At 34.5% G+C, this 22,591-nt stretch overlaps 1 protein-coding gene across 4 annotated transcripts in view; it reads right to left on the bottom strand.

Moving 5' to 3' along the window:
• Nucleotides 1–4,226: 4,226 nt before the first annotated feature.
• SEPT7 (septin 7) overlaps nt 4,227–22,591 on the bottom strand; it is a 109,517-nt gene continuing 91,152 nt past the window's right edge. For 3 of the 4 annotated variants that reach the window (XM_021712007.1, XM_021712008.1, XM_021712009.1), the window contains 4 exons: nt 18,381–18,506; nt 8,620–8,755; nt 6,613–6,752; nt 4,227–5,302 (listed from right to left, as the gene is read on the bottom strand). In XM_021712007.1, the coding sequence (XP_021567682.1) occupies nt 5,263–5,302; nt 6,613–6,752; nt 8,620–8,755; nt 18,381–18,506 (442 nt within the window). In that variant the 3' untranslated portion in view covers nt 4,227–5,262. Of the gene's footprint in view, nt 5,303–6,612; nt 6,753–8,619; nt 8,789–18,380; nt 18,507–22,591 lie in introns of all 4 variants that reach the window. The other variant, XM_021712006.1, reaches the window with a different exon arrangement.

Raw genomic sequence — 22,591 nt, forward strand, 5'->3', positions numbered from 1 at the left:
CCCACTCTCACCCCTCCTGTTCAACACAGTGTTGGAAGTCCTAACTAGAGTAATTACACAAGAGAAGAATCTCAGGGGTATCCAGATACGAAAAGAGGAAGTCAAGCTATCCTTCTTTGGGGATATGATCCTAACCTGGAAAACCCAAGGGAATCAGTCAAAAACCTCCTTGCACTGATAAAGGACTTTGGCAAAGCCTCAGGGAATAAAATCAACACACAAAAGGCAATCACATTTTTATACATCAAAAACAGAGAACCAAATAAGTACAATCACATTCACAATAGCCATGAAAAAGAAAAATACCTTGGCATTTTCCTAACCAGAAAAGTGAAAGACCTTTACAACAAAAACTACAAAACAATGCTCAAAGAAGAAACAAACAAATGGAAAAACATTCCATTCTCATGAATTGGAAGAATCAACATTGTTAAGATGTCCATCCTACCCAAGGCAATCTACAGATTCTACGCAATACCCACTAAATTATCGTCATCTTTCTTCTTAGACCTGCATAAACAATACAGAAATTCATATGGAAACAAAAATGACCACAGATAGCCAAAACAATCCTCAGCAAAAGAATAAAGCAGGAGGTATCACACTCCCAGACTTTAAACTTTTTAAAAATAAAACTACAATAATCAAAACAGCCTGGTATTGGTACACAAACAGGCATATAGACCAACGGAACAGAAAAGAGATTCTGGAAGCAAACTTCAATTTTTCAACCAACTCATCTTCAATACAACCCCCACTAACAACCACTGGAGAGAGGAGAAACTATTCAGTAAATGGTTCCAGGGAAACTGGCTGACCACATGAAGAATGAAACAGGACTCCTAACAATCACCATACACAAAAATCAACTCCAAATGGATCAAAGACCTAACTCAATCTGTAAGAACCTTAGAAAACGCAGGAGACACCCTTATGGAAATTGGAATAGGCAACCAATTCCTGATCAAAATCCCAGATGCCCATGCCATATGAGGTATGACAGACAAGTGGGACCTCATCAAACTAAAAACGTCTGCAAAGAAAAAAAGAAAACAAACAAAAAACATCAAGAAAGGAGGGAGACTACCAACAAAATGGGAAGAAAATATTTGCCAACTGTATATCTGACAAAGGCCTAATACCCAGGATCTACAAGGAACTCAAATGTACCGAAAGGAAAAAAACCAAAAAGCCCCATTAAAAAATGGGCAAAAGGCATGGATAGACACTTCTTAAAAGAATATATATGAACAGTCAACAGATACATGAAAAAATGCTCAGCCTTACTAATCATCAGAGAAATGCAAATCAAAACCACATTAAGAAACCACCTGACTCCAGTAAGAATCGCCATCATTAATACAACAAAAAACAACAGATGCTGGTGAAGGTGCAGAGAAAAGGGAACACTTCCACACTGTTGGTGGGAGTGCTAACTTATTCAACCTCTATGGAAAACAGTGTGGTGAATTCTAAAAGAACGAGAAATTGACCTGCCATATGATCCAGCAATCCCTTTTCTGGGAGTATACCTAGAGGAACTCAAATCATTCTACAAAAAAGATACCTGTGCATGCATGTTTATTGCCGCACTATTCACAATAGCAAAAACATGGAACCAACCGTGCTGCCCATTAAAACTGGACTGGATAAAAAAAGTGGTACATATACATGATGGAATATTATGCAGCCATAAAGAAAGACAAAATTTCGGACTTTGCAGCAACTTGAATGGATTTGAAATCTATCATACTCAATGATCTATCACAAAGAACTGAGTACCTATCACATGTTCTCACTCCTAAGTGAACCCTGAACACCTGTCATAATATAACAAAAAAGGGGTTGGCTGTAGTGGGACACTGTGGGGGTGGGAGGTGGTGATGGGTTGAGGGATAGGAACACACCATTGATAAGGGTGCCTGATCCTAATCCAGGTGAAGTAAGGTCCAATGGGAGGCCAAAACTTCACCTGTACCTAAACAACTCTAAGTATACAATGCTGATTTGTACCCCACAACTTTAAAACAAAATTTAAAACCAAAACAACCCCCCCACACACATATTATCATTAATAAACAGAGTCAGGTTTGGAGAAAGTGATCAAGATAACATTCTGGGTAAACATTCTGTTCCTGCTGCATTCATGGCTATCATGCCATTTTTTTCCCTCACCTACTGTATCCTGATTTCCACACCTAGATCAGTTCCTCCAAAAGGATAAAGTGTATGCAAGGCACACCGGGTCAGGACGAGCCTAAGGTAACGTGACACCCAACTAAGTATGACAGGCATGGTCTGCATCTTCCGAGATTACAACTTGAGTTGCACAGAAATAGAAACTATGTGCAATTCATTATCAACTTCGCAATTTACCTGAGAACCTGGTAACAAATAGATCCCATTCCACTAGGTGGCAGTAAAACTCTACCCACTAAAACTCTACCCACAAGGTGGTTCACTGGGATTAGTGCTTATGATCAGCCCCACTTAATTAGCAGAAAGATAATGGTTAATGGAATGCTTCAATTATACAACGCCTCAGACAACAGACACTGCCATTTTACTTATGCATTCCTTAATTTTACATGTATCGTTAATTTACCCTAACAGTTCTCAGAAATCAACAGACCATAAACCAAAAAGAGCAGCATGGAAATGAGTAGCGATATGGTAACTTTTAAATTGGAAAATATACTTAAGAAGTCTAGAGTCAACAGTTAAAAGACCCTGTCAAATTGTATAGGTTCGATGTTAGATTCAGGTGAAAATGTGGGCATGGTTAGTCTTCTTGTGAAAGTTTTCTTGTGAAAGAAGGTATCTTATATATTTTTCATACTACACACAACTAAAAATAATTTTCCAGAAGCAGTAGTATTTCACCAGTTAGGTAGTTTATGTAAGATTTTACGCTTTGCATTCTCCAAATTCAGTAGATTGTTCCTTTTTTTGGAGTAGGAGTCTCACTCTGTCACCCAGGCTGGAGTGCAGCAGCATGCTCACAGCCACCACAGCCTCGACCTGCTGGGCCCTGATGATCCTTCCACCTCAGCCTTCCAAGTACTGGAGCCACAGGTGCACAGCATCACATCCTGCTAATTTTCTGGTTTATTGTAGAGATGAGGTCATGCCAACTTTCCCAGGTTGGTCTCAAACTCCTGGACTGAGGCAATCCTCTTGCCTTGGCCTCCCAAAGTGCTGGGATTACAGGTGTGAGCCACCGCATCCGGCAGGTTGTTCTTAATCTCCCCCAAATATTTTGACTAGAGGTGTTAATCCAATCTCTCAACACAAGAACCAAACAAGGGAAAAAAAAAACAAAACACTAAAAAATAAACAAAAGCAAACAAACAAAAGTTCTTGTTATTTACTTATAAAATTCCTGAACACCTGATTCTGGTCTTGGAATCAACAGCTGCACTTGTGGGTAGGTGAAGAGGAATAAATATATTTCTACCTTAGTAAGCATATAGTCCCACTACGATTTATTTTTTAAAAGTCACTCACACTACATTACATTCTCCAACAGCAGATGGCATTTCAGGATTAACAAAAATTTCCCAGAATGTTTCAGCAGCAATGTCCATTACATATGGATAAATGTTTTTTGAAATGATGTTTTTAATGCCCCATGGGACCTACTTTAAAAGAGGTACCTTGGGTTAAGTTTTATGTAAAGTCAAGGTACTAAGAGTTTTCCTAGTATGTTTTAAAATTTAGATCTAAATATTTTAAAAAGCAATATGCATCTTTTACATACACTGATTTATTTAACTCCTTCAGACTCTGATGTAAACAAAAATACTGGCTAATTAGAATTATCATTTTCTTCCTTCCACTTGGAATATTAATTTAAAAAAGTAAATGGAAATAGTAAAACACTTCAAGATGATAAACTGGGATGATTATAGCTAAAATACTATGCATTATGTTAAAATCATATCATTTTGACCTTAGTGAAATAACACTCTTTCCTGTTAAAAAAAGTCAATTTTCAAGGACCTATCTGAAAGAGTTAAAAAATTGTTTTCAAAGAAATAAACACACAAATGAGATAGAAATGAGTAGTGATATGGTATCTCTTAAATTCAAAAAATCACATATGCATTCTAAATGAGACAAATATATAAGGGATGTCACTGAGGTAAATTCAAGTTGAAAAACTTCTACCCAAACATATTTACTTTTGTGCATCAACTGTAGAATATTTGAGAGCCCACACTCTGTTACATCACAACATTGTTTATTATGTGAATTTTTTACAATACAAACAAAAAATACAGAAATGCAATATATGAATACAGCTAAATGCAGAATGGTGACTTTTTTCTCTTCAAGAGGCCATGATTCCCATTTCTAGTAAAATAAAGAAACTGCATATAGGTAGAAACAGGTTGGTCGTTAGCTTCACAATTTTGCCTAGAAATGATCTATAAATGCATTTTCCCTCCTGCTACTTACCATAAAGTGTAAAAAGGGAGTTAAAGGAAAGTTTCCTTGTTGGTTCCTACCATATGAAAAATGCTATATTCTATTTTAGCAGGGCCAATATATGGAAAATATCTAAATTAAATGTTATTACAAAAATGAAGCGGTAATGAGATTCTGGCTAAAGAGGGCACTAAATGAGAATAATATATATTTAAAGAATCCAAAACAAACAAACAAACAAACAAACAAACAAAAAGGTTGTTATAAAAAAGCTCTAGGTGCACTGTAAGCATATAGGGTTTTTTTTCCATGTGTATTTTTAAACAATGGAAGTGTCAAAAAATAGGGTCAACTGTGTTAGACTAAATTACATTACTGTATATGCTGCATTGAATGGAACCTTTGTATTATAATTATCACAGAGAAGCATAGTTTGCATCATATTATGGCAATTTATCCTCAATGAAAACCTTCCAGAGTCCTTTTACTTTGGAATATCCTGTAAACAATCAAACCACCAGAACATGATTGTACAACAGTAAAATGTTCTCTTGCATTAAATTGAAGATATTTGTTTAATAATAATAATAAAAAAAAAGAAAACGTAGGAAAGGTACTTAGAGCTGTTACTTTCTAAGTACACAACACCCTAGACAATTCAAGGCATCTTAATCTCCATCAAGAACAACAACAAAAAAATAATTTTTGTCATGCTGTTTAATCCATCATTATGGATAAAACTGGTGCAAATTGGTCAAACGGATCCAACAAACACTGATGTCCAAGCTGGCATATTGGCAACTAATAGGTAACTGGTGGTCAATAGAGAATTTAAAAGATCTTCCCTTTCTTCTTGTTCTTTTCCAAAGTTCTAAATGATTAAAGGAAAATAATCAAGATGAGTAACCATTTTACAAACATGATAGACAACAACATATGGCAGCAACAGTGACCCCAACTACAACTATGTTGGATTTTCAAATACTACTTTTTTTTTCTTTTCTTTCTTTCTTTTTTTTTTTTTTTGAGTTGGAGTCTCACTCTGTCGCCCAGACTGGAGTGCAGTGGCCACTCCCAGCCACCGCAGCCTCGACCTGCTGGGCTCCGGCGATCCTTCTGCCTCAGCCTTCCGGGTAGCCGGAATTACAGGCATGTGCTACCACGCCTGGCTGATTTTTTGATTTATTGTAGAGATGAGGTCTTGCTGCCCAGGCGGGTCTCGAACCTGCAGGCTCAGGCAATCCACTCACCTCAGCCTCCCAAAGGCGTGGGATTACACGCCGAGCCACCGAGCCCGGCAAATACTACTTTTTCATTTACAAAATTGCAAGATTTAGAACAATGAAGACAATGCAAATCTATAAAAGTATTTTCGTAGACAATACTTGACAAAATTCCAGGATAAGATGCAAAAAATATGGCAAAACCCTACTTTAATATACGAGAACAATTATTTCCAAGTGAAATAGCATAAACTGAAAAATGCCAACTGGCATTAAATGGGATGTCCTTTTCTCCTACTGCCAACTGCATTCTGAAGTGCATTTGTTTTTACAAATATATTTTCCTCTTCTTTGGTGGAAAAGCTTAATAAAAGGATAATATTATGGAACAAATGCCTAATCTCAAAAATGCTTATAGAAGCGAGGCTAAATTATAAAATCCTTACAGAAATACAACTTTTCAGTTGTAAATGAAACCAGTGAGGAAAAGAAGAAAACCATGGTACAAATGTTACTGAGTTTTGTATAAATGAAGAGGGAGTAACTGATTAGCTGTATTAGAAATTAGATATCCACCATTCTATCTTAAGGATGTTATCCTAAAGAAATAATTCAAGTTATGTATACCCCCCTAAATGCATAAAAGACTTTTTTTAGCAGTATTCTCTATGCATGACAAAAGTCAACAATTAGAAGGAGGAGATAAAAAAATCCAATTATGGCGAGTTAACTGCAGAACATATTATGAAGATTAAGTAATGAAAAATGTTTGCACTGAAGAATTACTATTATGGTACAGACTGTATCTATCCATATAAAAACACATATTTCTGAAAATAATTGTGCTTGGGACATGATAATGAGTGATGATTTTTAATCGTTATTCTAATATTTTGAAAATTAGTAGGAAAACAGTTTTTTAAGAACACACATTTCTTAGTAATCTGATATTAGTTACCTTGAAGAGTTTTGTTGTTCTAAAATACGTTGTTGAGCTTCCCAGTTTGCTTTCTCATCCTCAAACTGACGACGTTTTTCCTCTAATTCTTTGTGCTGCGCTTCCAAATTCTTTTTCATTTGCTCATGGCGCCGCTGGAGCTAAATCACAGCACAGTACACAAAATAAAACTATTTAAGAAAACAGAAGCAGAAGTATTTTTCATCCAGATATTCTAATGTTAAGAGTATGAGCACTGAATCATCCTGTTATAAATTCAGAGTACCACCTGGAAAGCACTGTCGAAGATTCCTGCTACTTTTGACTTGCCACCCAAAAGGCCAGTGACCTAAGAGAATAATCTTGGGAAACAACAAAAAAAAGTGCAGCAAACTTACAGGTGTGCCGCTTTATAATGGACAACTATTATTCTACTGTCTCATTTTTCTTCACTCACAAACATATTGGAGGCTGAGCAGCTAAGACATCATTGCTCTCACTGTGTAGAGGAGGAAACATTAGAATTAGGAAAATTAGAGTTTAAGTGACTTGCCCAAGATCACTAGTCAGAAAGTGATAGAACCAGAACTTGAACCTAAGCCTCCTAATTCCAAGTTCAAAAAGTTGAGACAGGAAAAAAACAAACAAACAAAAACCAGTAGTTAAGGACCTCAAAGCTCCAAGATCCAAATAAGGTCCCCTGATTCTTATAAAGCAGTGGTTCTCTAACATTGGTCTGTATACAAATCACCTGGGTGTTAAAAATAGAGAATCCTGGGCCTCACTCAGAGGTATTGACTTAGAATCTCTGAGTGTTAAGTCTGAAAATACGGATTTTCAACAAGCCCCAGTGATTCTAATAAAGGCAGTCCTTCCTATGCTCAGAATTAATGCTGCTAAGAATGCTGGCTGCTAAGTGGGAAACACACATGCAAAGTAACTGCAGAAACAAAGAGCTTTAAGTCCACAGGATCATTAGGTAAATAATTTCATTTAGGCAACTTAGTCAATCCATTTCTGAAGAAAATAGTCAACAAATTTAAAAAACAAATTTAAACCCTACCATACCAAATACCCAAGTACTATTTAAAATCTTCAATCACCCAAGAGTTATGTTTTATTAAAGATTTTATTACATCAATGAATTAACATTTTATATTTGAATTATATAATTTTGCATATACCTTGTTTTCTTTTTGTAAACCTACAAAAATGACTTTGCATTTATTTCCACTGTAAATATTTCATACAATGCTATAAAACAAAATTACCTAAGTCTTAGGATACAGTTAAGCAAACACGAGTCAAATCTGAGGTGATAGTTTTTGTTATGTCTTTACTTAAAAAAAGATTTCAGTATTTTATGCAATATTTACAAAATGCTGAGATCAACTGTAAGGAGTAACAGAAGAGATCTGAATCTCCTTTTAATATATTTAGATGCAAATCTAGTATTAGTGAAGTCATATGAAACAGGATCTCACTAAATTTTATCATTAAAGATTATTTAAAAAATATTTCACATTACGCTCATCCCATTTATTTAAAAATAATTCATCACTATTGCTTTATACTTCTTAATTACAATGAATCTATGTTAAGAAAACTTCACACTGAAATCACCTATTTTGGATTTTACCCACAATTTTTTTCTACTATTCTCAGATATCTATTAAACTAACTGCTCTAAGAATTCTTATGTTAAATGTATCTTTCTTCTCCATCTTTCTTGTCACCTATTGAAGGAAATGTCTCCAAGGTCTTTTTGATTAGTAGAAACTAAATGTATGCCTCAACATCTAGAGGGATTTCAAGATAGTAGCTATGTCTGATGGGAAGTTCCCCACCCAATGTTGTAGCATTAGGAATTACTTTGATACTACTATAAATAAGGCCCAACTTTGTTACATTAGGGTATTATATTAACTTGGAAAGGAAAGTGCATAGAAAGGTAGTATTATCTATAAATTTTACTGAATATTTAAAAAGGAATGCTATCTGTGAGAGACAGAATATTACACTGATTACCTCAGCTTCAGAGTCCTTCAGTTTCTGAACTTTTTCTTTGACCTTCATCTCAAACACCTGCTCCATCTCCATCTCCATCTTCTTCATTTTAGCTACATGCTCCCTTCTTTCTTCTTCCATTTGTGCCAGAGGACTCCTGTCGTGATCATTAAGAATAATCATTAAATGTCTGTGAATAAAAACTGTAATATAGAACCCTGAAACAGTTGATGAAAACAAATGAGATGCAATACACAATGCCATCATTACACTCTGTTTTTTGCTTTTTTTATATTTTTATATATATTTTTTGAGTCAGAGTCTCACTCTGTCGCCCAGGCTGGAGTGCAGTGGCACGCTCACAGCCAATGCAGCCTAAACCTGCTGGGTTCAGGCAATACTTCTGCCTCAGCCTTCCAAATAGCTGGAACCATAGACACTTGCCACCATGCTCAGCTAATTTTTTGATTTATTGTACAGCTGAGGTCTCACCAACTTTCCCAGGCTGGTATCGAATCCATAAGCTCAGGCAATCCTCTCACTGTGACCTCCCAAAGTGCAGGGATTATAGGCATGAGCCACTATACCCAGCCTGTTTTGCTTTTTGAAATCAAGTTTCAAAATAATTTCTGATTTTGAGTTTTAAATGACAGAATATAAATTTGAAGTTTTATATTAAAATTGATTACAAATTCTTTAGAAACCTTAAATTTTATAAATATATATTTATAATCTAGAACTAACTTCCATGATATGTCATACCAAAACTTGGATCTCTAGTGAATATTTATTATTTAAAAAGACCCAAAAAACAAAGGTAACTGTAAGTGGGATGTTTCTTTAAACCTAGTACATATCAAATCTAAAGATGACGCACAAAATAAACTGTAGAAGAAAAATGGAAAAAAAAAAATTCCCAGAATGAAACATTAGAAGAAAATCAAATCATTTTGTATATCCCTTAAACAAAACTTTAATGTGAAAAAAGAGTTAATGGAGTTAATATGTTTAAAATATTTTTAGTTTTTTTTTTTCTTTATTTTGAAGATGTGGGGTACAATCTAGAGTTAGGTATACAAATGTTCATTATACAGGTACCCTTGTTGATGAGGTGTGCCCCTCCCTCCCCTGGCAGTTTCCCTCAACTGCCAATCCCTTATAGTATTATGATAATTGTCCAAGGTCCACTTATGAATGAGAACATATGGTACTCTGTTCTTTGCTTCTGTGATAGATCACTGTGATATCTATTTAGATAGCTGTGATAGAATCTAAATCCATTCAAGTTGCTGTGAAGTTCATACGTTTGTTCTTCTTTATGGCTGCATAATATTCTATTGTGTATATCTGTCAAATTTTTAAAATCCAGTCCAGCTTCGATGGGCAGCATGGTTGGTTCCACACTTTTGATATTGTGAATAGAGTTGCAACAAACATGTATGTGCAGGTATCTTTTTGGTAGAGTGACTTGAGTTCCACCAGGTATATTCCCAGTTGGGGCATTGCTGGGTTAATGTGGAAGATCTATTTCTAGTTTTTTCAGAAATCGCTACAATCTTCCAAAGAGGTGGCACTAGTTTGCATTCCCACCAGCAGTGTAGAAGTATTCCTTTTTCTCTGCATCCTCACCAGCATCTGTTGTTTTATTAATGATGGCCATTCTTACTGGAATTACGTGGTATCTCAATGTGGTTTTGGTTGGCATTTCTATGATGATTAGTGAGGTGAGCACTTTTTCATGTGTCTGTTGGCTGCCTCTATATCTTCTTTTGAGAAGTGTCTATTCATGTCTTTTGCCCACTTTTTAATGGGGCTTTGTAGATCCTAGATGTTAGGCCTTTGTCAGATATACAGTTGGCAAATATTTTTTCCCATTCTGTGTGCTGTCTCCCTGCTCTCTTGATGATTTCTTTTGCTTTGCAGAAGCTTGTCAGTTTGATGAGGTACCACTTGTCTATCTTATCTCTTATGGTATGGACACTTGGGATTTTGATCAGGAATTGGTTGCCAGTTCCAATTCCCATAAGGGTGGATCCTGCATTTTCTAAGATTCTTATAGTTTGAGGTTTTACGTTTAGGTCTTTGATCCATTTAGAGTTAATTTTTGTGTATGGTGATAGGCAGGGGCCCTGTTTCAATCTTCTGCATGTGATCAGACAGTTTTCCCAGCACCATTTACTGAATAGGTAACCACTCTCCCCAGTGGTTGTTGTTGGAGACTGTCAAAGATGAGTCGGTTGGGAAATTGAGGCTTTGCTTATGGAATCTCTATCCTGGTCCATTGGTCCATGTACCTGTTCTTGTACCAGTACCAGGTTGTTTTGATTATTACAGCCTTATAGTAAAGTTTGGAGTCTGGAAGTGTGATACTTCCTGCTTTGTTTCTTTAGCTAAGGATTGTTCTGGCTATTCGTGGTCGTTCATGTTTCCATATGAATTTCTGTATTGTCATTTCCAGGTCTGAGAAAAATAATGTTGCTAATTTTATGGGTATTGCGTTGAATCTGTAGATGGCCTTTGGTAAGATAGACATCTAACAATGCTGATTCTTCCTACCCATGAGCATGGTATATTTTCTTATTTGTTTGTTTCTTCTTGGATTTCTTTGAACAGTGATTTGAAGTTCTCATTGTAAAGATCTTTCAGTTCTCTGGTAAGGAAGATGCTAAGGTATTTCAATTTTTTTGTGGCTACTGTGAATGGGATTGTGCTTTTTACTTGGTTCTCTGCCTGCTGGTTATTGGTGTACAAGAATGTGACTCTCTTTTGCACATTTATTTTGTACTCTGAGACTCTGCCAAAGTCCTTTATCAGTGCAAGCAGGTTTTTGACAGATTCTCTTGGATTTTTGAGGTATAGGATCATATTGTCAGTAAAGAGGGATAACTTGACTTCCTCTTTTCCTATTTGGATACCCCTGATTTCTCTTTCTTGTCTAATTGCTCTAGCTAGGATTTCCAACACAATTTTGAACAAGAGGGGTGAGAGCAAGCAGCCTTATCTTGTTCCAGTTTTCAGGGGAAATATTTCCAGTTTCTGTCCCTTTAGCAATATGCTAGCTGTGGGTTTATTGTAGATGACACTTACTATTTTGAGGTATGTTCCTTCTATACTTAGGTGTTTGAGGGTTTTTTCAAGAAATTATACTGGATTTTATCAAAAGCTTTTTCTACATCTAATGATATAATCATGCGGTTCTTGTTTTTACATCTGTTGATGTATTTAATTACATTTATGGTCTTGCAGATAGATGTTGAACCAGTCCTGCATCCTGGGGGTTGAAGCCTACTTGGTCATGGTGGATAATTTTTGAGATGTGTTTTTGGATCTGATTTGCTAGAATCTTGTTGAGAATTTCTGCATCTATATTCATAAGGGATACTGGCCTGTAGTTCTCTTGTTTTGTTGGATCTTTACCTGGTTTGGGTATCAGTGGGATGTTAGCTTCGTAAAATGATTTGGGGAGAATTCTATCTTTCTCAATTGCCCGGAATATTTCAATAGCATTGGTAAAATACTTTTAGTTTTACTAAAATTTCAAGTGTTATAAACCTCTTCTTCTAAGACAGCTACCAACACCACACCTACACAGTTAATTAATAATAATTCAACTTATTTTGGTAACTGAACTGATATGCTATAAACAACTACCAGTCAATACCTCCATCACCATTTAGTGTTCACTCAGTTGACATTAAAGTCCATGTGCTCAAATCTCTTTGCATAACTATGTTCAAAATTTTCATGTTGAGAAATATTTACAAGTGAGCTTTGTGATAAAGCTAGTATACTTAGAGACATAAGAGAATGCCAAAATACCAGTACCCTACTATAGCCACAGGGCTGAAAGAGAAGTAGGCTCTGTTGCTTTTGAGGAACTCTGAAAATTATTCCATATGCTGGGACAAATGAAATAAGGCAGTCCTTTCTGACTCGTTAACACGTTTACTTTGCTTCCATAAAACAGGTTTTGATCATGCAGTTATACATTATAAATGAATGAACTTTATTTCAATACAGTGGATTTAAAAAAATAAACTCACAGCTTAAAGAAAAAATTCAGACCCTGGATTTCACCTATAACTTCAACTAGTCACATTAATCCTGATTTGACACACTCTGATTATGATGGCTTTTCTCCTTATGAGGTTAAGTATTACTGAACATCAGAGTAATTTTCTTCCTGATCAAGGAAGTGGACATGAAAGCTAGATAGAAAATATTCAACAGCAAAATAATGTAAACACTGGCTACCAATTTTTCTTAGCAAGAACAAAAATGTGATGGAATTCTGTGATTAAAATGGTCTATTTTTTGTAATTGTGTAAATTGGAATAAAATGTTATTTAATTCAAGGATTTTTTTTCACCAAAAGAAAATGTACTTATATATGCAAACCTGCAGTGTATTTCACCAAGTAAGCAAATAATCAGAAGCTCTGAAAATTAAACTCATCAGACATATTAGAATAAGAACCTGCGTTTGAAGAGTTTGATCAGTTGAAATAAATTTTCAAGTAGAAATATTTTTTGTTAAAAGTTGGTGAGATTTTTATTAATAAGACAGTTCTCACTTTAATGGCAGGTGGTTTTAAGACAGGGGCCTCTAATCTCTTGAGCCAAACGTCAGTGACTGCCTTGAAAAGATATACTATGTGTGTTTGTGTTTGCCAGAATTTTTTCAGTGAGAGGGTTCAAAGCTTTTGTTAGATTTTTAGAGGGATCTATAACCCTACTTTCCCCCATCCTTCAAAAAATCTTTTTAGATTTTAGAAAATAAATAACCAAATAACTATTTTTGAATTGACAGAGTTAAGTAATTGAGTATGAGCACTTAAGCAACTTAAATTATTCAACGATATAGTTGTGATTATAAACACATAAAATTAGAATTCAGAAAGAATTATAATTGTTTTAAAGTTAAATACATATTCCTACCTGTAATAACCTATCTGTAAAATGCTGATTTTACTTTACCCTTGGGAGGGGGCATGCAATTCATGTAAATATAAGAAATGTCTAGTAATTTGTACCAGCCTACCAAGAGTAAACATTGTCATCTAAATTATTACATAAATAAGTTGGGGAAAAATAAGAGACTGCAGAGAAACATGCAATGATGTTTTCAAATCTGCTTTTAGGTTCAAATTTGAAATATTAAAAATATCTGCACAGTAAAATTGCTAATGTCATTGGAAAAACAACCCCTTACATGTCGTCAACTCTATCTTAATCTAAAAGAACAAAAATTACAGGAACTTAACACATTTAAAGTAAACCACACTAAAAGCAGCAATTAAAGTCAAATGTATAGCTTTCACAAATAATTAAGGTATGCGTCCTAAATCAAAAGTCTACAGTAAAATTTGCTAGAGCTAATTAATTTATTTCCCATGTTAGCAATCATCATACCAAATCACTATGAAAATAAATGTGCTGTGCAATGCAGTTATCTTCTGTCCAAAGTTCTAAACCTACTAAATATGTGTTACTTTCTAAAGAAATTTGCAATATTTGACATTTTAAGGTTTTTAGTTTTGTAAAAATACTTGACTCTGACCAAATGAGCTGATGTTTAAGTATTTTGAGAAGATGTTCATGCATATCTAAAATGGATTTATGAAGCCTCTCACCATTCAAACTGAAATATCAAATCTCTTTAATTTTGAAACCAACACCTCACTTCTAGTCACCTTTATTAAAATAATATTTAGAAAATTGTACAAAATTGCGCTTACAACTTAGAAAACACAGGAAAAAGGGTCACTTTTTGTCATCATTTAGTATTTTTTTTCCCAAGCAAAACTTTTTTACTAGATGGCTGGAAAAAACATCTATATCATTGCCTGCCTGGTTTTTAATGGGAAACTCAATTTCCTTACCCATAAATATGACAAAGCTTATAAATCTAAAATTGTCAGAGAAATTAAAGCAATTCAGCCAAAGAAATAAAAAAGACTAGTAAAAGAACAAGAAAAAAAAAAAAGGCTATAACATAACCTGACTATCACATTAAATCTCCAAAGATATAACTCAGCTCCTTCTAGGGTTCTCTTTACAGGGTTAAAATTCTTATAAGCCACCCCCTCTACTCTATGTGACCAATAACAGAATCACAGCAAGGGCTATCATGTAAGGTTATCCTAGTAAGGTTCTACTTTGCTGCATTACCTACATTTTGAATGTAATGAAAGACAATCACATTTTATTAAATTATGTGCGTAAAATGAAAGATAACCACATTTTATTAAATTACGGGCATGGTTTTTCCTAAAGAACACACTAAGCAAGTAGATTTATATATTGTTGCTCCAATAGTTGGTAGGCCACTATGTATTTAAACAAGCTGCCATTTTCACACAAGTCTTCCAAAGGAATTTCATTTAAGTAGATTTCAAAGACCAATAAACATTTCCAAAAAAATGTTTGGGAACAATAGTTGCCAACAATTTGTTTTGCCAAGCAAGAGGGCACTAAAACAAACAAAACAAAACGTCAATTACTATCATATTCTCATGAAAGGGCATTTGAATAAAGAATAAAGGACACATAAATTTAATTTTTTGGAAAAACTCAAATTTTCAGAAAATCTTTTAGATTCACAAAATTTTTGTCGTATATCAAAAGAGTTTTTAGGATCTGCTTTTGGAACCTATATTTTTAGTCATTTCTAGTTACCTATAGTTTTCCCAAGATGAGAGATGAAAAAAGCTATAGAGAACAGAAAAATAAATTAATATAAGAGAAAGAGGTAACAGGGTGTGCCCCAACTTGGAGCAAAACATCGATTGTCATAATTACAACAGTGATAGCCAACAGTTCAGAAAAAGATTTGCCAATCAAATACGCTTTTTTTTTTTAAAAAAAAAGAGACAGGATCACCCTCTGTTGCCTAGACTACAGTGCAGTGGCAAGATCATAACCCACTACAGCCTCAAACTTCTGGGTTCCAGTGATCCTTCTACCTCAGCCACTTGAGTAGCTAGGACTACAGGCAAAATGGGAAAACAAACAAAAAAAACACCTTACAAGAAACATTAAAGCCCCATAAGCTGCTGATAATGATTTTAAAGAAAAAGTTAACTGAAATGTTTTTTGAAATTGCTAACATTTAAGGTAATACAAGATACTTCTAAGTGACTTTTTTCAGATTCAGTATATGTTATTTAATAAGTAGTACAAACATAATTTATCAAATCATATCAAATTATCTGTCCCAATTACAGCCATTCCCCAGTTGGTTCAATCTTCTAGAAGGTTTATTTTCCTACTTACTATTAACATAAAAAAGTAAGATAGCTCCTGGGGCAATCTGCTTGCTAGCAGTAAAAATGTTTCTTTATTTTGTTTGCATGTGCAAAGTAAAGTATGATCATGCTTTATCTTATTAAGAGATACAGAGCAACCCCCTTGGGTCCCCTCTCACTGTGGGAGCTTTTCTGTCCTCTTAATAAATCCTGCCTTCAAAAAAAAAAAAAAAAAAAAGATACATTTCCAATAGAATTATACTTTCTATGATTTCATACATGTTAAAGTTTAACTCATCAAGTATCCCACACAACAGTAGAATTGTGTTTATGGAGAAGAATTTTTAACTATATTGAAGGTTTACTATTTTTCTCTGAATTACATTACTTGCATCCAAAAGCACTACTTTAAATGCCTTATATTTAAGATGTGAGAATAAACAATTCCTTATGTCTAGGACATAACAAATGTTTAAAAGAAAATATCGCATATTAAAAGTTCATACATTTTAACTAAAAATATGTACTGGTAGTACATTTGCCTTTAACATACAAAATTACCAGTGACTTTGTTTATGTGTATTTTTTTTAAAGGTTAAAAAGTCCATCAGCTAATAAAAATTAATTTAAAGTGAATTAGGATTTTATAAACAATATTCACTATGATGGGTCCTTATATTTTTCTGCTAAACAAAGGTGTTCAATACAAATTTTCCTAAAAAGAAAGATAAAAAGTCTTGCCTTCTTCTCATGCACTGAACTTCGATTCAAATAGACTCTTGTATTTTAAATATAAAAAGTGACATTTTTCTATTCCATTATAAAAATACTGACCACTGTAAAAAACAGTATAATTACTTTGACAACTTGTCATTCTCATTATTTATATAGAGGATCCTTCAGAATTATCCTCTAATGTTAAGTAACAACAAGCTACAAATATACATTATTTAAAATGGTTTCATAACACAGCTATGCACTGCATAATGACATCTGGTCAACAAGGGACTACAGATATGACTGTAGTCCCATAAAATTACAATGAAACTAAAACTTTCCTATCACCTAGTGACGTCTTGATGATCTTGATGACTCTGGGTAGGCCTAGGCTTTGTGTTTATGTCTTAGCTTTAAACAAAAAAGTTTGAAAAGTTTTAAAAAAACTTTAAACAGGAAAGTGATTATAAAGTAAGAATATAAAGAAACACAAAATTTTTGTACACCTGTACAATGTGTTTGTGTTTCAAACTAAGTGTTACTAAAAAGGTGTCAAAGTTTTTAAAAAAATAAGTAAAAAAGCTACAGTAAGATCAGTTTTCTAATTAGAGACAAAAAGTTTAAAAATAAATTTAGTGTAGCCTAATTTTATAGTGTTCATAAAGTCTACAGTAGTATACAGTTATTTTCTAGGCCTTCAAATTCACTCTTTACTCACCCAGAGCAATTTCCAGTCCTGCAAACTCCATTCATGTTAAGTGCCCTATAGAGGTATCCTATTTTTTATCTTTGATACAGCATTTTTTTCTGCACCTTTTCTATAATAAGATACACGAATAATTACCATTATGTTATAAGAGCCTACAGTACTCAGTTCAGTACAGGTCTGTAGCCTGGGAGCAACAGATTATAATACACAGCCTAGAAGTGTAGTAGGTTTTACCATCTAGGTGTGTGTAAGTATACTCTATCATGTTTGCACAACAACAAAATTGCCTAATGATACACTTATCAGAATATATCTCTGCTGTTAAGTGGCACATGACTTATGTAGTTATGATGTTCAACAATGCCAAATTTTTAAAAAGTACGGCACAGACATGGTTACCAAGAATCCTATCAGCTTCTTCACACAACTTTTTTCTACTCCATCATGAAATTACCATAGCTTGAAATATAAGCTCAGTAGGGCAAAGTACACACTCAGTAGTCACACCACTTGAACAACCAATAGAAGAAATCCAAACTCCAAACTAATTTACTCTCTGGAAATACACAACAGAAAAAGAGAAGGCAACTAAGACTAGCATTAATATTCCTTTTGTTTGGGCCTATCCCTTGTTTCCATATAATGTTAGTGAAAACTCTATCAAAATGGTTTATTTTTAAAAGCTTCTCCTAAACAGTAGAAGCTCTATGTTTACTCTCCTTAAAGAGAATATGTGATGTTTACCTTAAAAGTAGTATGAATTACTCATATTAACTCTTGGTAATAACCATTTCCTTTCTTCAAAAAAACGTATTTGCTAAAGAGTGTGTGGTATGTAGATTATATAGATGATAGCAAATGATTGAAAGAGAATGTATGGCTCTTTCACCTAAGGAACAAGATAATAAAAAATAATTTCTCCAATAATTAAACAGCAAAATACAAAACTGCCAAAACAAAGCTTAATTAACAATATAAATTTATGCTTCTGTGCATAGAGAACATTACCCAAGTTATCTACTGAGTACCCAAGAGAAATTTGATGAAAATAAAACAAGATTAATGACTACATAAATAATACATTTTGTGGAGGAAATAATGCATACTTACTTGGTAAGCTGCCCTTTATTCTTGTTGTTATCAACTCCGTTATAAGTCACAGCTGCCAGTTTTCTGCTTCTGTAGTTCTCATAGTGAACATTATTAGTAACATCTTTCAGGTCCTGCATGTGTGTCCTATCATAAATAAACAAGAGTTTGCTTCTATTAATAGCTAGAAAAACGCTTAAAAGCTTTAATATAAATTCAAAATTTTACCAAAACAAAAATTTCAGATTTAAAATGAGCAAAAGACTATTTTTTTTAAAAGGAAAGTTGCATTAATCTGTCTTAATTTACACTCAAAGCAGACCAAGATAAAATGAGCTAAAATGACACCAAATTTAGGTTCCAAATGGGATTTTAAAAGCTGTAAATCCCCCAAAGCAATTACTGAAGGATGACCTTACTACAAGAGCATTCATCGATATAGCATACATTTAATTTTACTAGAGAAGACAGTATAGATTATAAAAACTAAAATAAATTGCTTTTCTTTTATGACTATTCCCAAGGTAATATGAGTTTTTTTTACTAATACACAGGGACATTTCAGATCACATATCAAGTTATTTACAAACTGGAAGATTTTAATTTAGAGTAAATTTGTTTATTCTGAAACTGAATAGTAAATAGTAACTTAGGCTCAATCAATTTTCATTTACAGCATTTTTATTATACATAAAATCAACACATATGAGATAAACTATATAATACATATGAGATGATTTTAACACTCTTTAATGATTTGGGATACTGAAGACACCTGGGCTGCTCTATGAATATCCTTTCACCAACACAGTGTTCTAGGATCTTCATGGTGTGGCAGTACTCTGTATTGTTTGATCCCCCTTTTCTCATCATCCTTTTCATCATGAACTTCCTGCATCTGCCATTTACCACTTTATCAAAACTCCCTTGCAGGAGACAAACATAAAGATGTATACTTGTACTGCTTTTATCCTTCCTTATATCCAGAAAATCTTTGCTATTCACAGTCCAGCTTCCTAAAGTACTCTCTCTTTGTGAATAAAATGAGATATTCAATCACAGTGATTCATTTCCTACTATCTGACATTTTCAGTTCTCTGAGAGTTCATTTCCCTTAGTCCTAAAGTCCAAGTTTTCCAAAAGTCTCATCTCCCTTTATATACTCTGTCCATTAATTCATGGTCTCTTATAGCCACAACAATTACAGCTAAAGCTCTACTACGCTCTACTTCAGGCAAGTCAGGCAGCGTCCCTCTCCTAGCAAATCTGGTGGCTGAAATTCAACAGCTAATGCATATTTGCCACACTTTCTTGGAATCTTACTACCTTGGAAGCCTTCTTCTCAGTCCTGAAGTTAAAGCATTTCAGTCATGACAATTTTCTCCTTGGTTATTTGTTTTTTTTTAATAACAATATATATAAGAGATGACAGCATACTTATTCGACTACATTTTAAGCTCCCCTGTATAAGAAAAATGTCATGAACCCTCATTAGATAACAGGAACATTTAAAAAATTGATAACTGAAGACTGCAGCTGAGATATGATAAATACTGTTAATTTTTGGAATAAATTACTGCTACCAGTTTCTCTAAGTAGAGAATAAAAACATATACCTATGCCAATATAAGACAATCTTTTCGTAATTTTAATTATTATATATCATCTGTCATCATTGCATCATTGGAAAATCATTAAAGGACCTAAGGATGAGTATTCAGTTGGTATACAAGACGAGTAAAATAAAAGGTGGACTTATTATCTGTTAAGCTATTTTTGCTACTATCATCTAACATTTTAGATAATGAATAATTATCCCTTTCACCAAAGTAATTTATACAATTACCTAATTCTGATTTTTTCAGGACATAAAAGTCTTTATTTGCATTTAATTAAGTATGCTTTATCCTTTTAAGATTCAATCCACTCTTCCATTCTCAAAATAATTTGGTAATTAGCAATACAGTTTCCCTCACAGTTTCAGGAATTTATTCATCTCTTCCATTTTCCACTGCTGACATCACATCTGTTTCTTCTTTTGTTTTCCTTCCCTATTTGATTTCCACATCATTCATTCCAACACCCTGAAAATATTTGTATAATTTTCTTCCTTTCCACTGGTTAGCCTGCAGCTATCAGTTCTCTAAATTAGCAAACAATACTTCTTTGAACTTGCCTTTTTCTTAGAAGCAACTACTACTTCTGACTTTGACTGTAAAATTTCTCTTCTTTCTCTTTTTTTTTTTTTTTTTGAGTCTGGGTCTCACTGTTTCACCCACACTGGAATGCAGTGGCATGATCATGGCTCACCACAGCCTTAATCTTCAGGGCTAAGGTGACCTTCCTGTCTCCGCCTCCCAAACAGCTGTGACTGCAGGTGCACACAACCATGCCTGGCTATTTTTTAAAATTTTTTTTGTAGAGACAAGGTCTTGCTATGTTACCTAAGCTGATCTCAATCTCTTAGGCATGAGCAATCCTCCAGCCTTGGCCACCTAAAGTGCTGGGATTATAGACATGAGGTACCTTGCTTGGACAAGATTTTGATTATTTGGGATTTATAGACAACTGCAATAATGGTATTGTATTTCCTTTAAGTATTTATTAAATATCCACTATGTGCCTTTGTCTTAAAGACATGATCTACATTAAATATACAAAATAAATAACTTTTATAATTTTTATGCATGAATGTCTTCCTACTCTACTATATTAAATCTTTCGCAGGTATGGTCAATTTGCTCTGTAATGCTTTCAAACTAGGGAGTCCCTTTATCAGTTGCCAGGCTATGCACCTTCAAACATGCAAAGTAGCCTATAGATCAGTAACTAGCTTTCTCTTCTGCAGTGTTTTAGGTACATAGGCAATTATTATTTGCATATTTTAAAATAGAGTACCACATTGTCAAGCACTGGACAAGTCCTACTGACGATTTAAAAACAAGAGGGAATGTAATGGTAATATTTATGAAACATTATCCATTATCTATATACTGTCAGAACAGAATGTGTTATTAGTTCTTTTGAAGTCATGCCTTAAGAATGGAAGAAAAAGAGAAAAGTCTATAATAGAACCTAAAGTGTTATATTCTCAAAACTCAGAGGCTGGCCCCTCTTGTGCATTTGCTCTTCTCCCACTAAGTGAGGCCTGGCAACCCCAAACTGCTAAATCAACCTTGTCATGTACTTCCTACCAAAAATGCACGGTCACATGCTCCTTTGAAAAAAGATCAAGCTGGGCTCAGTGGCTCAGCCTGTAATCCCAGTGCTTTGGGAGGCTGAGGTTGAGTGGATTGCCTGAGCCGGTGGGCTTGAGACCCGCCTGGGCAGCTTGGCGAGACCTCATCTCTACAATAAATCAAAAAATCAGCCAGGCATGGTAGCGCGTGCCCGTAGTTCCGGATACTCGGAAGGCTGAAGTGGAAGGATCGCCGGAGCCCAGCAGGTTGAGGCTGCGGTGGCCAGGGGCGGACGCTGCACTCCAGTCTAGGAGACAGAGTAAGACTCAAACTCAAAAAAAAAAAAAAAAAAAGAAAAAAGAAAAAAGATCAATTATATGCCAATTCATTTAATTTCAAAATTCCCTCTCACCCCTAGTGTATTACTTGAAAAAGTATTTCTTCTAATGCTCTTAAATTTCACCCTCCTTCACTTGTGAGAATTACCTGTTTGCTATTCCATGATTTCCAATTATTATCTGTCTTTATGTTACTACCTGTACTGGGAAAGTGGGTAGTAGTATGAAATGAATAGACAACTTAAGGTGGACATCGAAAACTGGAGGCTGAAGAGAGTATGTGGCAAAGGTCTGAAGAAGCAAGATGAGAGACAGGAGAAGTAGGAAAACCCAGATGAAGTAGGAAGAGGAAGAAGTGTGACTTAACATGAAAACACTGAGGTTCATTTTGATGCCCTCTGCTGTTCCTTACCTACTAACGTCTCTAGTCCTATTACACTTTTTCTTCACGATTTTCTCTCTGCTGCTGCTTTGCTAATTCAAGTCCTGGTCCTCTAATCAGGATGACCTCAATGTCCTGCTCCCATAGGCTTTCCTTCTCTTTCAGCAGGTGCACAAGGCACAATTTAGAGATGTTTTCTCACCTGGTAGGAAGATTGGTTTTGTTCGCTATGTGCCAGTACATAACAAATGCCCAACTCACCAGCTACCAGGCTATGTACCTCTTAACATTTAAAGTCTAGATTTTGATTCAAAAACTAGCCTTCAATCTACA

The sequence above is a fragment of the Carlito syrichta genome, unplaced genomic scaffold, assembly GCF_000164805.1.
Source record: "Carlito syrichta isolate Samal-C Ts95f unplaced genomic scaffold, Tarsius_syrichta-2.0.1 Scaffold303008, whole genome shotgun sequence".
In the NCBI taxonomy this organism is placed as follows: Eukaryota; Metazoa; Chordata; class Mammalia; order Primates; family Tarsiidae; genus Carlito; species Carlito syrichta.